At 44.2% G+C, this 15,654-nt stretch overlaps 1 protein-coding gene across 5 annotated transcripts in view; it reads right to left on the bottom strand.

Annotated features, from left to right (window-relative positions):
- SLX4 (SLX4 structure-specific endonuclease subunit) overlaps positions 1 to 9,643 on the bottom strand; it is a 43,621-nt gene extending 33,978 nt beyond the window's left edge. For 4 of the 5 annotated variants that reach the window (XM_030577676.1, XM_030577679.1, XM_030577680.1 and 1 more), the window contains exon 1: positions 9,504 to 9,642. Coding sequence is in view for 1 of the 5 variants with exons in the window: in XM_030577681.1 (XP_030433541.1) it covers positions 9,504 to 9,528 (25 nt within the window). In the remaining 4 variants the exon portion in view is untranslated. Of the gene's footprint in view, positions 1 to 9,503 lie in introns of all 5 variants that reach the window. The other variant, XM_030577681.1, reaches the window with a different exon arrangement.
- Between the last annotated feature and the right edge of the window lie 6,011 nt (positions 9,644 to 15,654).

Here is a 15,654-nt window from a genome sequence, read left to right as displayed (position 1 = left end):
GGTAGTGCATGCTGGGATATAACACAGAATGTGACCAATACAAATGGATGTTGGGACCTGGAAAAATAGGGTGGGGAAGGTAAGAGTTAATTATGTTCTGAGTGCCTCTCTTACCTAGGCTATTTGACAGACAGGGAACTCTAAATCATAGAATGTCAGGGTTGGAAGGGACCTCAGGAGGTTATCTAGTCCAACCCCCTGCTCAAAGCAGGACCAATCCTGACAGATTTTTGCCCTAGATCCCTAAATGCACCCCTCCCCTCCCAGGATTGAGCTCGCAACCCTAGGTTTAGCAAGCCAATGCTCAAACCACTGAGCTATCCCTCCTCCCAAGGTACTAAATTTTTCAAGGAATTTGCCATTTCCTTTAAATAGTGTAAATTATTTAAAATTGGCTGTGAGATCAACTATAAGGGTCTCAGGGACTGCGAGGTTCAGCTTTCTTTTTTTCCAATTAGTGACATACTCTGTGGAAATGATGACTACAAAAATAAAGTGAACCATGAGCCCTTCTCAAGAGGGAAAGCATGAAAAAGTGAGTGAGTAAATCCAGTGGAAGAGAAAGAAAACTAAGCACCACAAAATAATAATAATTATTATTAATAAAAATGCTTTATTTCCCTAGTTACTCCTGAAATAGATGACTTCTTGTCTCATTGGAACATAGCAATTGTGACATTGGATCTAGTCCAGGATTCTGTCTCCAACAGTGGGCCAGGCACTTCAAAGGATAGTACATGAAACCATGCAGTAGGCAGATGTGGAATAATCTGCACCCCACATTAAATCTCATCCTAATCCCTAATGATTATCTTAAACCCAGAACCATGAAATTTAATATCCCTTCCAAAATGTGTTAGCTGTAATAACAACTCTGGATATTCTAGTTATCTATATAATATCCAACTTGAATCTTGCTAAATTTTTGGACTCGCCGACATCCTGTGTCAATGAGTTCCCCAGTTTAAATAGCTGCTGTGTGAAAAAGTATTTCTTTTTATCAGTTCTGACTTCACCAGGTTTTAATTTAAAACCCTGTATGATGCTGAAGTAGGGTGGTCACCAACAGTGTTCTAATTTTTTCTACACCAGTGCGGAATAAATTTTTTTATGTGCACCAATATGGAGGTGATGTGTGGTGGGGGTGAGGCTGAGGGGCTCAGAGTGTGGGAGGGGGCTCAGGACCAGGGGAGAGGTGCAGGGGTGTGAGGCCTCTGGCTGGGGGTGTGGGCTCTGGGGTGAGGCCTGGGATGAGGGGCTCAGGCGGGGCAGAGGCTTGGGGTGCGGGCTCTGGGATGGGGCAGGGAATTAATGGTTCAGGACTGAGGCAGAAGGTTGGGGTGGGAGGTGAGGGCTCTTGCTGGGGGTGAGGGCTCTGGGGTGACGCTGAGGATGAAGGACTTGAGGTACAGGCTGTCCCAGGGCCACAGTGGGGAGAGAGGACTCCCCCTAGGTCTCTCTCCCTGCAGCAGCACCTGGGGTGGGGGAGGGAAGGTGCATTTCCCCTGGCTGTGGCAGGTCAGGGCTGAGTTGGGGCCAGGGAAGGGGTGCCCTGCCCCCAGCAGGTTCGGGCTGAGGCTGGTTCAGGCTGAGGGAAGGGGGCCCCTACCCTGGCTGTTCCGGGCAGAGGCTGGGTTCGGGCCGGGGGAGGGGTGTCCCTCCCCTGGCAGGTCCCAGCCAGGCAGGTTCACTGAGCACCTGCGCGGTGCTTAATAGGCTGCTGTGCGGCTGCGCAGCTTACAGGGAACTTAGGTCACCAACACATCCAAGAATACCTAGTATTTGGTACTGGTGCATGAGGAGATCATGTCAGTGGGGGCTGAACGACACTTTCTTCAAAATTGCTTATTCCACATGTGATACTGGACAAAGGTTTTATATTAGTACCAGACAGAGAATAAACCACACAAAAACATAAAACCAGAAGCTTAAAAATCAGACAAATGGCCTGTCTATGTACAAGTAGTTTACATTTTCCCCTCCTATGTGCATTCCTTTACATTTATCATCCCTTAACTTCATGTGCCATTGTGTTGACCATTAACCCAGCTGGGTTAGGTCTTTCTGAATTTCCTTACAGGCCTGTCTGGTCCTGACTAACCTATATAGAATCATAGAATAACGCTGTGTCATCTGGAAAATCTTATTACCTCACTGCTCACCTCTTTGTCTGGATCATTAATATACATACACTGGACCTAGTACTGAACCCTGAGTCCCACTGTTAACTTTTTGCCACGATGAAAATTGATAATTTATTTCTACTCTTTGTATCCAGTCTCCTAGTCAGTATCTGATCTATGACAATGCTTCGCTTCTCACCCTGTAACTACTTAATTTCAGAGTGGATTGATTTAAATCAAAGTGATCTAAACCACCAATTTTAATCAGTATTTAAATCAGCAATCAGGAAACCTTGATTTAACTCATTGATTTTTAATCTTGTTTTGCTTTTGTACTTTTTAGTTATTTTCCTAAAGAAAGGCTGATTCTCACTGGTTGGTAACCATTATTGCATGTTGATTTGCAACTAAATATAGCCTCTACACTAAATTTAGTCCTTCTTTTTGATAACCAGGTGGATACACTATATCTATATACATTAATTTAAATTATACAGCTCAATTCACATTTATTCAAATCCTTAGGTTTTATATTTCCTATTATGTTAGAAAACGGTGAATGATGGATTTCTTACTTACTAGATAATTAATTTTTTACTTGTGATTTGTGTCAAGTTCTCTTTGGATGGCAATTGAAATTCAATTAAAAATGCACCAAAATAGTATTTAAAAAATAATGAATAAAATTTTTTTAAATGTGCTAGACACATAAGGAAAAAAATTATCATAACATATTTTACATTTAAAACAAGTATTATTTGTAGTTTGCGAACTGAACTGATTGTTTCTAGTCACACAATCCATCAAGATTTTAGAACTAGTAGAGCTGGTCCTCTCCCACCTAGTTTTTGCTCATAGGTTGGAAGAGGAAAATAAGCTTTCTTGCTTTTTCAACTTCCATTCAGTTTCTCAATTTTGAATTAATTAGTCATTGACCTAAACTAACTGAATATACTGATATGAAGAAAATATTATCACTGCACCTGCAGAAGAGGCGGCTACTGCTGTCAAAGATTGGTTTAGCACTTCAGTAAACTATGGTTCCAGATGCTCAACCAGTGAGTACCACCAATTCAGGGGTCTGACTTTCTTTAAAACTTAAAAGCAAACATGTACTGCTTACCATTATTTTTTTATTTTAAATTGATTTTAATAGTTTATAAGTTTAGGCCTTAATATAAGTTATCAATTTCAAATTTAAATATGTTTATTTAAAAATAAATAAACTTGTATTTAACTTAAATTTTAAAATTCCAATTTAAATACAAAAAATATTTTTATCCACCCTGCTTAGCTTCTTTAGCAGCTTCTTGTGATAGACCTTGTCAAAAGCCCTTTGAAAGTCTAAATAAACTATGTTGACTGGTTTTCCTTTATCCACTACTTCCTGACATGTTCAAAGTATTCAATAGGTTAGTGAGATATGACTTTCCTTTGCAGAAAGCATGCTGATCTGACCCTCTCACATTATGATTTTCCAAATGTTTTATCATTATAGTTTAAATATCATTTCAAATAATTTACCAGGTACAAATGCAAGGCTTACTGGTCTGTAACTCCCCAGTTCACCCCTATAATCTTTTAAGTAATGTAAAACATTTCCTACTTTCTAATCCTCTGGTGCAGTAGCTGTTTTTAATGAGACTGCACATTTTTTGCTAGCAGCTCGGCTCCTTCAGGACTCTTTGATGAACCATCTGGGCCTGATGACTTACTGTTTTTAAATCATCAATTTGTTCCAGGATCTCTTCTTCTGTCACTCAATCTCAGAGAGTATCTCATCTTTATCACCAGAAAAGTGCAGGTCTGCGGTAGATATCGTCCTGAAACCTCCTCTGTACTACGTAGACACCTATTTTCTACCTTGCTGCGAAATACACTTCCATGTCCATTATTTATGAAGGGCTCATTCTCAAAGATCCTGATTCTGCCACCCTTACTGATAAATAATATCTTACTCTGTGATTAGTCCCTCAATTTGAACAGGATTACCTGGGGAATAAGGCACTAAACATCAGTAAGAGTGGCAAAATCAGACCCTTTAAAAATTAAGGGTCTGATTCTGACACCATTATTTGTTGTTTCCTTGAGGAGACAGTGCAGATTACACCATCCTACAGAGACCCCTGCTGGTTCTATATTCCCACCGCTCCATCAGTGGCACAGCCTTTAGGGAGAGTGCGTATTCTGATGTGGGATGCAGAGAATTGGAAGGAACTGATACATCTGCACTGCCTGACACTGAAGAGCAGGAGACCTGGACTCAAATCACAGTCTGCATGCCAGCCATAGCTTGGACTGCTAAAAAAGCAGCACACCCATGTCTGGAGGAGTACATCACCTCACTCAACAGCAGATCAGTGAAGTATCTGCACTGATGGTCCCTCAAGGATGGCCATAACTTAAGGAGGTCTCAAGGGATAGGGTCAAAGTAGCAGGAAGGTTGGAGGCGCCTCATTCTTCAAAAATTAAATGAAATGTTTCTTTTTCCATGTCCACCTAGGTTTCTAATTACAGAAAGTTCCCGATGGAGAATAGCTCCATGCTGCTGTGCAGGCACCATAAATATTACTTCTCCTCCCCTGATGGCTAGTTACAAAAGATTTGGAAGGTTGGTAGCAGAGTCTTCAATCAAGCCAGTCAAAACACAGCATGGGGAAAGAATTGGTGTTTGTGCTGAAAACCACATCAGAAAGAGACCCCCTGGAATATTTCCAACCCGAGTCTTGCAACTACAAATGTTCCTACAGTTCTCAGTACTTCCCATTGCTGTTGGAGAGAAATCCACAGATACAAAGCAGACTTTCCTGAGGAGCAGAGACCTCTATGCCTCTCACAGACCTTCCCTTATGCAGTCTCTCTCTATTCAGTTCTACATAGGTTCTTATACCATGCTCATCACAGTAGTATCTCCAACACATGCACTTATCTGTAAGCACAGTATGGAAGAATCACTATATTGTTGGACTGTCCACAAGGTATGGCTTCTCTATGGCCCTGGGTGTGCAGAAAACATCTCAATGTGCAATGGCAATCAAAAAAGCTAAACCAATGTTAGGAACCATTAGGAAAGGGATAGATAAGAAAATATCATAAAGCCACTAAAGAAATCCATAATATGCCCACATCTTGGATACAGCATGCAGATTTGGTCATCCCATCCCCCCCAAAGATATATTAGAACTGGAAAAGGTACAAAGAAGAGCAACAAAAATTAGGACTGTTCATCTTAGAAAAGGTGATATGATATGATAAAGGTCTATAAAATAATTAATAGTGTGAAGAAAAGTAAATAGGGAAGGGTTATTTACCCCTTCTCATAACACAAGAATTAGGGGTCCCTTAATTTCAGTAAGTACTTTTTAACACAATGCACAGTCAACCTGTGGAACTCATTGCCAGGGGATAACATGAAGGCCAAAACTACAAATGGCTTCAAAAAAGATCATGGAGGATAGGTCCATCAAAGGCTACTAGCTCAGAGGGTCAGAGGTGTCATTAACCTCTGACTGCTAGAAGCTGGGACTGGATGACAGGAAATGAATCACTTGATAATTGCCCTTTTCTGTTCATTCCCTCTGAAACATCTGGCACTGGCCACTGTTGGAAGACAGAATACAGGGATAGATGGACCATTCATTAGTCTGACCCAGCATAGCCATTCTTATGTTCTTATGAATCCATGTACAAGTGCAACCACAAAATACCATCAATACCACATTCTAGGCAAATAGCTTTAAGAAGTCTTCCTAATAACCCCACCTGCTCATCCAGCTGACCAAGTCTATTGAAAATAGACTTTGTGGTTTGGTTCATTGCTCCCAAAACGTATTTTTACAATTCTGTCCAGTAAGTTAGTAAGAGAAAAAGTAGTTTAAGTTCCTGACCACTCAGTATCCCGTTGCAATGTTACTGACCACTGTTATACACTCCATCTGAATGCTATTGTTGAGCTCTGCTATCATACAAACAATTTCAGTTTAAGCAGCAAAGAATCCTGTGGCACCTTATAGACTAACAGACGTTTTGGAGCATGAGCTTTCGTGGGTGAATACTCATGCTCCAAAACGTCTGTTAGTCTATAAGGTGCCACAGGATTCTTTGCTGCTTTTACAGATCCAGACTAACACGGCTACCCCTCTGATACTTGATACCAATTTCAGTTTAGAACATGAATTCCCACTTATTTCCATTCTGCAGATTACTGCATAAGAACAAAAGACTATCTCACAGACCCGCATTTGAAATCCTCTGATGCCCGCTTCTCAAAAAGATTAATTCTACAAACCATAAACAAGGGCTTTGTACACTTCTGAAACATACTGGTAGTTTGAGATTGACTGGTCTAGAACCAAGTATTTAATCATAGCACCCTGTTTATGTAGCTGTACCATATCACTAGGCATTTTCACTGGATATTCCTATGATCATATACAGATAGGGCAGGGTAGGGGGGAATCATACATAAAAGGACCTATGGTCTACTTTTCTAAAGATGATATTTAGAAAGTTTCTAGCTGTTTCAATAACAAAGATACATCTCTGTAAAGTGATGCACTGTTTCCTAATAAACAGCATGCAAAAAACTATCTCTAGCCAAACAGCAACAGCAGCAGGCAGCAAAGGTGGAAACTCACCTATCTCCATCCCACGGATCTCAATGAGATGGGAACTGCAATCCCACTTGGGACTTTTTCAGTGCTAAAGCAGTGACTGCACCCACCCTGGAGATATGACATTTTCTAACATCTGTACAATGTCCAGCACAATGGGGCCCCAATTAGGACTGGGGCCTTTGAGTATTACCATAATATATGTATTTACTGATGATAATAATAAAGGATCTAATCAAACACTTACACTTGTGCTTAACTTTACTACTATGAGTAGCTCCCTGAAATCAATTCAGCTACCTGTGATAGTAATAAGTAATAAATCATAAAAAGACCTAGCTTTTATATAGCATTTTTCATCAATAGATCTTGAAGCACTTTACAAAAGATGTCAGTATCATTAACACCATTTTACAGATGGGGAAACTGAGGCATAAAGGTGACTTGCCCAAGGTCACGCACAGACCAGTGGCAGTGCTGGGAATAAAGCTAAGCATGTGAATGCTTGCAGGCTCAGGGCCAACATTTTGTCTTAAACCACTACGTCCCCTGGTTTTCCACCCAGGATGAGCTCTTTCTGTACCCAGTCCCGTCTGACCTTGAAAGTGAAAGGTAGATTCCCACTTTGCTGCCTTGAAGAAGCTGCAGAGAGAGTCCTCAACTGCTGAATCCCCAGGTAACATGGCCTCAGTGAACATGCATTAGCTATTTTTAAGCAACAGCACAAGTGAGTGAAGCAGCTAACATGAATTTGATGACTACAAATATCTGTAACCATAAGACAGTGCTGCAATAGTCCAAGCGGAAAAATCTATGCAATTTTTAAACATAGCCCACATTTTGATTTTTACTGCAAATTCCTAATGGCATTTATTATTTCATCTCTGCACTGCTTGGTTATGTGTAGAATTTGCATGAAGTGACTGATTCACCTCTCTTGCCTGTTTAATTCTACTGAAGTCAACGGAGTTATTTCTGATATACGTTGACATGAGAGGAGAAGCAGGCCCTAGATATGACAATTGTTTTGGCTTTACTTTATTAATATAAATTTAATTTTTAGTGAATTTAATCCTAGGGATAGATGCCCACACTGGATACTGAAATCTTCAATTCACAGAACAATTACTATAGAATATAAGAATTGCCACCTGGATTGGACCTGAGATCCATCTAGTCTGATATGCTGTCTTTAACAATGGCTAGTACCAGATGCTTCAGAGGAAGATGCATGAAACCCCTCAGTATGAAGATATGGGATTATCTGCCCCCATGAAGACCTCATCATAATACCTAATAGTTAGAGGTTGGTTTGAGCACTGAAACATGAGGTTTTAACCTCTCTTTCAAAATTTGTTACCAGTATCTATTGCAAGGGTCGGCAACCTTTCAGAAGTGGTGTGCCGAGTCTTCATTTATTCACTCTAATTTAAGGTTTCGCATGCCAGTAATACATTTTAACATTTTTAGAAGGTCTCTTTCTATAAGTCTATAATATATAACTAAACTATTGTTGTATGTAAAGTAAATAAGGTTTTTAAAATGTTTAAGAAACTTCATTTAAAATTAAATTAAAATGCAGAGCCCCCTGGACTGGTGGCCAGGACCCGGGCAGTGTGAGTGTCACCGAAAATCAGCTTGCGTGCTGCCTTTGGCACGCGTGCCATAGGCTGCCTACCCTCATTCTATTGTAACTATGAATGTTCTTGTTATCCATACAAATGTTCAATCTCTCTTTGAATTTTGCTAATGTTATGGCCTCCTGTGGCAATGAGTTCCACAGTATAATTACACCTGTGAAATTTTTAAAAATTTGCCATAATATAATTCCATTGATATCACCTTGTTCCTGTGTTGTAAAGCAGGGAAAACAGAAACTCCTGATGTACATTCTCTATATCATAGATTTTTATCATGTACTATCACAGTCCACTTAGAAAAAAGACGATAATTTTAAAAGTTATAATAAAGAGAGGATAATTTAACAGTGGCTTTACTCTTCCTTTTAAAGGGCATTTATTCAGCAAATTCCATACTGTAATATGTTTTCTCCACAATTCCAGTTAAATGTTTTGCCACTTTTTAAAATCCATGAAAATCAGACTGAATTGTATAGTAACAATGTTTCCCATTGTCCTAGACATGTTACAGAAAGCTTTTTACCTATGCTTTAAAAAAAAAGATCTAGTATTGTTTATGCTCCCCTGAATCAAGGTTTGTCCCCTTCTAGGCCATGGGAGATTGGAAAGGTTTAAGGTGATAAGGCCAACTCGACTTCCTGCACTTACTTGCTACAGCAAGGAGGACGGAGGTAATATTGGTAGGCATGGAATGCACATTAGGAAATCGCAACCAACGCAGTGCCGTGTCAAGCGCTAGTCTGCTGGTGGCCAGGGGCTGCCCGTCGAGTGGCCACTGGGCTCGCCCCATTTTCCAGCAGGGCCCTGCAAGCCACAAGCCGCTGCTGTTGTTTGGGAGACATCATGCTGCTATGTGACACAGTGATGATGGTACGATGACACCAGAGCAGTGCAGCCTGACGTGACCATGGATAACGGCACAGTAGTGACATCACCTGTACGTGCTGATTTCATGGATGCGCTGCTGATGTCACGGTGACAGGAGTGCTGCCCGGCACCGTCTCCATAGGAACGAGCAGAGGTACCAGGGCTGTCAGGGGGTCAGGGCAACACGGAACCTACCCCCACCCCCAAGCTGCAGGCAGGCCCCCCCTCCCGCTACACCGGTTCTCCCGGGCCCCTCTGACCTCTGCTGGGAGAGGCACGCTCCATCCGCTCCGCGCCCCTGGGCGCTAACAGCCAGGCGGTAGCAAATTCCGTTCGAGGCGCATGATTTGGCGCGCATGCGTAGAATAAGCGGAGGCCGTTGCCCGTGAACACTAGAGCGCTTTCCGTCGCCTTGTCCCTTCGCGCATGCGTAAAGCATCACTGTGCAAGGCCCACTTCCCAAACGTGTTTCTGTACGCATGCGCAAAACCAGCCCGGGTGCCCTGCTGGTCATGCAGGGGCGGGGCCCTAATGGTCGCGGGGGGGGGTGTCGCACGTCAGTCACGTGGGAAGTTGACCGGCCAGGCCAGTTGGGAGAGCGGGCCTGGTTGAGGGGCGGGGCGCTGAGCCGCGATTTACGCGGGAGCGGCGGCGCTCTGCGCTCGCTCCTCGCCAGCCCCCACGTTCGCCACTCCCCGGGGGGGGGACAGAGGCGCTCCCGGCTGCGGGCACTGTCAGATCGCCAGCCCGACAGCTGGAGGGTGCGGCTGGTGCTCGAGCGATCAGCTGCCGGGCGGCGCATGTGTCCCTAGTGCTCTGGGCAGCTGGAGTAGCCTCAGCAGGAGCTGGCCCTGGGTCTGGAAAGGAGGGAAGTTTGGCTTTGCCTGCGCTACCAGTTTTGTTGGTCGGGGTGTGAAAAAAACAGCCCCCTGATGGGCATAAGTTTCTCCAACGAAAGTGCTGGTGTGGACAGGAAGCGCTGCTGGTTGGAGGTGGTTTATGTCAGCAGCAGAGCTGTCTCTTGCCAGCAAAGAGCAGTTACACCAGGTACATAGTGTAGACGCAGCCATCAGGACCTTGCCCTACCTGTAGTTACCAGTGCACTGAAAATGGATCAATCACTTCCTTGGCCAAGTCCTGTGATATGACAATAAAGAGTCTCAGTACTAGCACAATAACTTCAATGAAAAGAAAAGGAATAGCCCTTGTACAATATATTCTCAGCAGCTGGATAATTTACTCCCACAAGAGGACAGAAGAGGATTATTTTAACCAATGATAATTATGCATGTTAAAACAAGGGTAATCTTTCAATGGAAGTTAGGAGCCTAAATATCTTTGAAGATCTGGGCCTGAGTGGCTTTGCTGAATGTAAGCCTGCAAAACTCATTCTCTAAATCTCATACCAAACGTAGCCATTGAATGCTTCTCAGTATTTCAGGCTCCTGCAATGGTCTTATATTTTAAGCATTGAGAAAACTCTATGTTGGGCCTTCTGGCAAGACTATCTGAAATAAAAATCCCTAATGGCCCTTATTTCACATATGCATAGCTTGGTGTTGTGTTGGGGCTTTACTGAGTGATGGTTCCTGGGATTCAAATAAGCAGCCAAGTTTCCACCTTTCATGATCCATAGGTCCTACACATGCTGTAGCTCATCCACTGCATCAAATGCCCTAACCTCAAGCTGAAACCAACAATCACTGCACTCTCAAATGAACTCACACAGAAAAATAATAAAAGACAGGAACATTCTATCTCCTCTCGGTGAACGCTTTTCACAAAACAATAATTGCATATCTGACCTTTGAGTCCTTATTCTCAAAGAAAATCTGCACACCTTCAAAAGACGAGCCTGTCTTAAATTCATAACTTTGTTAGACACTAAAAACCACGGACTCAATAGAGATACTGAATGTTGGTGTGCAAAACTCATTCTCTGAATCTCATACCAAAGGCAGGACGGCTTTTCAGTTCTTTGCTTCATGTCTCACTCGCTATAACTGGTCACCAACTTGTAGATCGTGATTGACTGGTTGATCGTGGAACCTCTGACAGTCGATTTCAGCCTCAGTCCTCCATCTTGTTTTTTTCCTCCTCCACTCCACACCCGCTCCAGAGGTCCGTGCCATTCACCAGGTCCCTCCTCTCCTCCACCCCCGCAGGGTTGGTGAGGGTGAAGAGAGACACAGCAAGTGGGGGGTCAGGAGGAAAGCCGTGGGCGGGTGAGGGTGTCGTGGGGGAGGTTGGTGAGGAGGTGAGTGGCAGGTGGGGGTGTCTTGTGGTGGGTGGATAAGGAGGCAAGCGGCAGGTGAGTGGCAGGCAGTGGGGATCTGGCAGTGGGCCGGAGGGTGAGGAGGCGAGCAGCAGACGGGACTGGCAGTGGGCTAGGGAGGCAAGCGTCAGGCGGGGGGGTCTTATGGCAGGCAGGTGAGGAGGCAAGCGGCAGGTGGGTGACTAGGTGAGCAGCAGGCGGGGGGGATCTGGTGGCAGGCCACAGGTGAGGAGGCAAGTGGCAGGTGGGGGACGGGTCTTGGGGCAGATGGGTGAGGAGATGAGTGGCAGGCAGTGGGGATCTGGTGGCTGGCCAGGGGAGGAGGCAGTGAGAGGCAGGTGGGGGAGGGGTCTTGTGGTGAGCAGGTAAGGAGGCATGCAATAAGCGGCTTGGGGACGTGTCTTGTAGTGGGTGCATGAAGAAGCAAGTGGCAGGCGAGGGGATCTGGTGGTGGGCCAGGGGATGAGGAGGTGAGCGGCAGGTGGTGGGGGATATGGCAGCAGGCCTGGGGCTGAGCAGGCAAGTGGCAGGCGGCGGGGATCTGGCTGTGGGCAGGGGGGGTGAGGAGGCAAGCGGCAGGCAGGGGGTATGTGTGTCTTGTGATGGGCGGGGTGAGGAGGCAAGCAGCAGATGGGTGACCAGCTGGTGAGGGGGATCTGGTGGCAGGCTGGGTGTGTGTGTGAAGAGGCAAGCAGCAGGTGGCAGAGGGTCCTGTGGCTGGCAGTCGAGGAGGCAAGCAGCAGGCCAGTGGCAGCAGATCGCGGTGGGCCGGGGAGGTGAGGAGGCAAGTGGCAGGCAGGGGGGAGTTTCTCACGGCAGGCAGGTGAGAGGGATCTGGGAGCAGGCCGGGGGGTGAGGAGGCAAGCAGTAGATGGGGGTGAAGGTGTCTTGTGGGTGAGCAGGCTAGCATCGGTGGGGGGGCCAGTCACGGGGAGGGGGGATCTCACGGCAGGCAGGGGATGAGGAGGGGCTGGGCGGAGGGGTCTTGTGGCAGGATGCAGTGAGTGGGGCCAGTGGCGGGGCCAGGATTGAGTGTAGGCGGGCCATGCACAGAAAAGGTTGGACAGGGAGCTAGATTCCCTCCTGGGAAGCTTTACCTACTGCCCATGGTTGCTAGCTAGACATGATAGTGGTGACAGATGACAGAACAAGAAGCAATGGTCTCAAGTTGCAAGGGAGGAGGTCTAGGTTGGATATTAGGAAAAACTATTTCACTAGGAGGGTGGTGAAGCACTGGAATGGGTTACCTCGGGAGGTGGTGGAATCTCCATCTCCATCCTTAGAGGTTTTTAAGGCCCGGCTTGACAAAGCAGGAGGTTGGACTATATGACCTCTCGAGGTCTCTTCCAACCCTAATATTCTATGATTCTATGATGAGTTGACCCCCTCAGCGTAATAGGTTATAAATTTGAAACAGCTTCATAACTACATTTAAAACAGTACTTATTATTAGTTGCAAATGCAGAACTGAAAAAAAGAAAAGGAAAAAGGCTTATCGTGCGTGGCATGCATGTCTACCGCTCAGAAGTATTTCCCATAGACTTCAGTCATAGCTAGTGCTCTCCCATTTTCTCTTTTTATAATAAAAAATACATACCTAGCTAGCTAGCTGGCATTAACAAAGGGTGATGAACCGGAGCCATCTAAAAAACCCGAAAACCTACAACTTCCATTCGGAACAGGAAAGTGAATTTCTATTTGCAACAGTGAAAGGTAAGTGTGCATGTCTGTTCTGTCACACAAGTATATTGATAAGTAAAACGGGGAATTTAGAAAGACACCACAAAACAATGCATAGCAAATTCAAGGACAGCTTCCCCTTCAATAGCACACTCCATACAAAGAAAGTTTATGAATTGAAGGCCGTTTTGAAAGCTCAACAGTCATTTTTTACTAAACCATCAGCAAAAGGGTCTCTACTGAAGCATCGTTACATGTTTGCCATCTGCTGGCAAAACACAAGCAATCGTTTACAGATGGAGGAGTATTTAAAAGAGGGGATGACCGTGTCAGTATATTTATGCCTGCATCTGTAATTTTCACTCCATGCATCTGAAGAAGTGGGTTTTTTACCCATGAAAGCTTATGCCCAAATAAATCTTAAATTAGTCTTTAAGGTGCCACTGGACTCCTCGTTGTTTTTACTTGATGAAGTGGATTCTGCTTATGGTGAGCTGCTCCCCCACGTGGATGTGACTTGGTTAAGCAAGGGGAAAGTCCTGCAAAGATTTTTGGATCTACTGCCAAAAATCATCACTTTTCTAAAATCAAGGAACGAAGTGTGCAATGAGCTGTTAGACAATGCATGGCTGCTAGACTTCAGGTTCCTCCTTACTGACATAACGTCCAAATTGAATGAGCTGAACAGCAAACTGCTGGGAAAGGACAGAGACTTATCACATATGATCAATACGGTGAATGCATTCAAATTGAAACTGGGTCTGTGGTGTGATGGGTTCCGTCACAGAAACCCCTTGGGACTGTCACCTGACATGCTTAGATTACCTCTGAGTCCATTTTCCCTGCCAGCTTGGGACTCCAGAGCCCTGTCTTGTTGAGCCAGACATGCTAGCCTGCAACACAGACCCAGGGTCTTGGCCATGTCCCCATATCTGCAGACTAAACTGAAAACAGCTCAGCAGGTTTACCTGTCTCCAGCACCCAGACACCCAGCTCCCAATGGGATCCAGACCCCAAATAAATCCGTTTTACTCTGTATAAAGTTTATACAGGGTAAACGCCGCCCTCCATAACACTGATAGAGAGATATGTACACCTGTTTGCTCCCCCAGGTATTAATCACTTACTCTGGGTTTGTTAATAAACAAAAGTGATTTTATTAATTATAAAAAGTAGGATTTAAGTCATTTCAAGTAACAGACAGAACAAAGTAAGTCACCAAGCAAAATAAAGCAAAATCACACAAGTCTAAGCCTAGTACATTAAGAAACTGTTTACAGGTAATCTCTCACCCTCAGAGATGTTCCAATAAGCTTCTTTCACAGACTAGACTCCTTCCTAGTCTGGGCCCAATCCTTTCCCCTGGTACAGTCTTTGTTAGTTCCAGCAGACATCTTAGGTGGAAAGCAGGGTTTTTCTCATGACTGGAACCCTCTCTGTTCTGTTCCACCCCCTTTTATAGCTTTGGCACAAGATGGGAATCTTTTCTCTCTCTGCGTGCCCCCCCTCCTTCTAAATGGAAAAGAACCAGATTTCAGATGGATTCCAGTATCAGGTGACATGATCACATGCCCTGTGAGACTCCAGACTCCATCTTTTCTGGGCAGGGCCACAAGTACACAGGAAGTACACAGGAACAGAGCCATTTACAACCAGTTGTCCTTGTTAATGGGAGCTATCAAGATTCTAAATCACCATTAATAGCCCACATGTTGTGTAATTACAATAGGACCTCAGAGTTATACTTCCTATTTCTAGCTTCAGATACAAGAATGATATATACATACAAATAGGAGGAATATATTCAGTAGGTTATAATCTTTGTTATGATATCTTACAAGAAACCTTTTGCATAAGCTATATTACAGTTACATCATATTTACACTCACAAGCATATTTCCATAAAACATATGGAGTGTAATGTCACATGTGGTCCTCCCAGTCAAAGGATAAAATGCAGCAGCACTTCCCGAGTCTGGAGAAAATACTAGAAAAAATTTAAGATAGTTTCTTGCTGGGAGTTGCTTTTGCTGATAAGTAGAAATGATGAGTTCTTTGTTGTTACTAGGGAAACTGTTAGCCCATTAGGGGTTACTATGAGTTGTGGGCTTTGTTTTGAGCAACCTATAAAGATTAGTTAAGTGTGTGCAATTTGGAGATAGTTGGGAGAAGTTCGAAGAGGATTTCTACAAGCTATTAGACTGACATCTAACTCCCCGGTGGCTAGGAGGAAGGCTGGAACCCTGATGCTGAGCATTTGACACCATCTCAGACTTTGGGTAAGTGTATATAGGGGGTTCTAGATTATTGCTATTTTAGATGTGTGCTGTAGACTCAATAAAAACAAGGATTTTGAGGTAAAAGCATTCATGCATACCAATCATTCATCAGACAGAGGAGCCGTGTCCCTACTGATTTATGTCCTGACAGCGCCTGGAAAACACAGACTAGTTAAC

Source organism: Gopherus evgoodei, chromosome 10, assembly GCF_007399415.2.
Source record: "Gopherus evgoodei ecotype Sinaloan lineage chromosome 10, rGopEvg1_v1.p, whole genome shotgun sequence".
Lineage (NCBI taxonomy): Eukaryota > Metazoa > Chordata > Testudines > Testudinidae > Gopherus > Gopherus evgoodei.
Note: the sequence above shows the minus strand (reverse complement) of the source record. Positions and strands in the feature narration are given on the sequence as shown.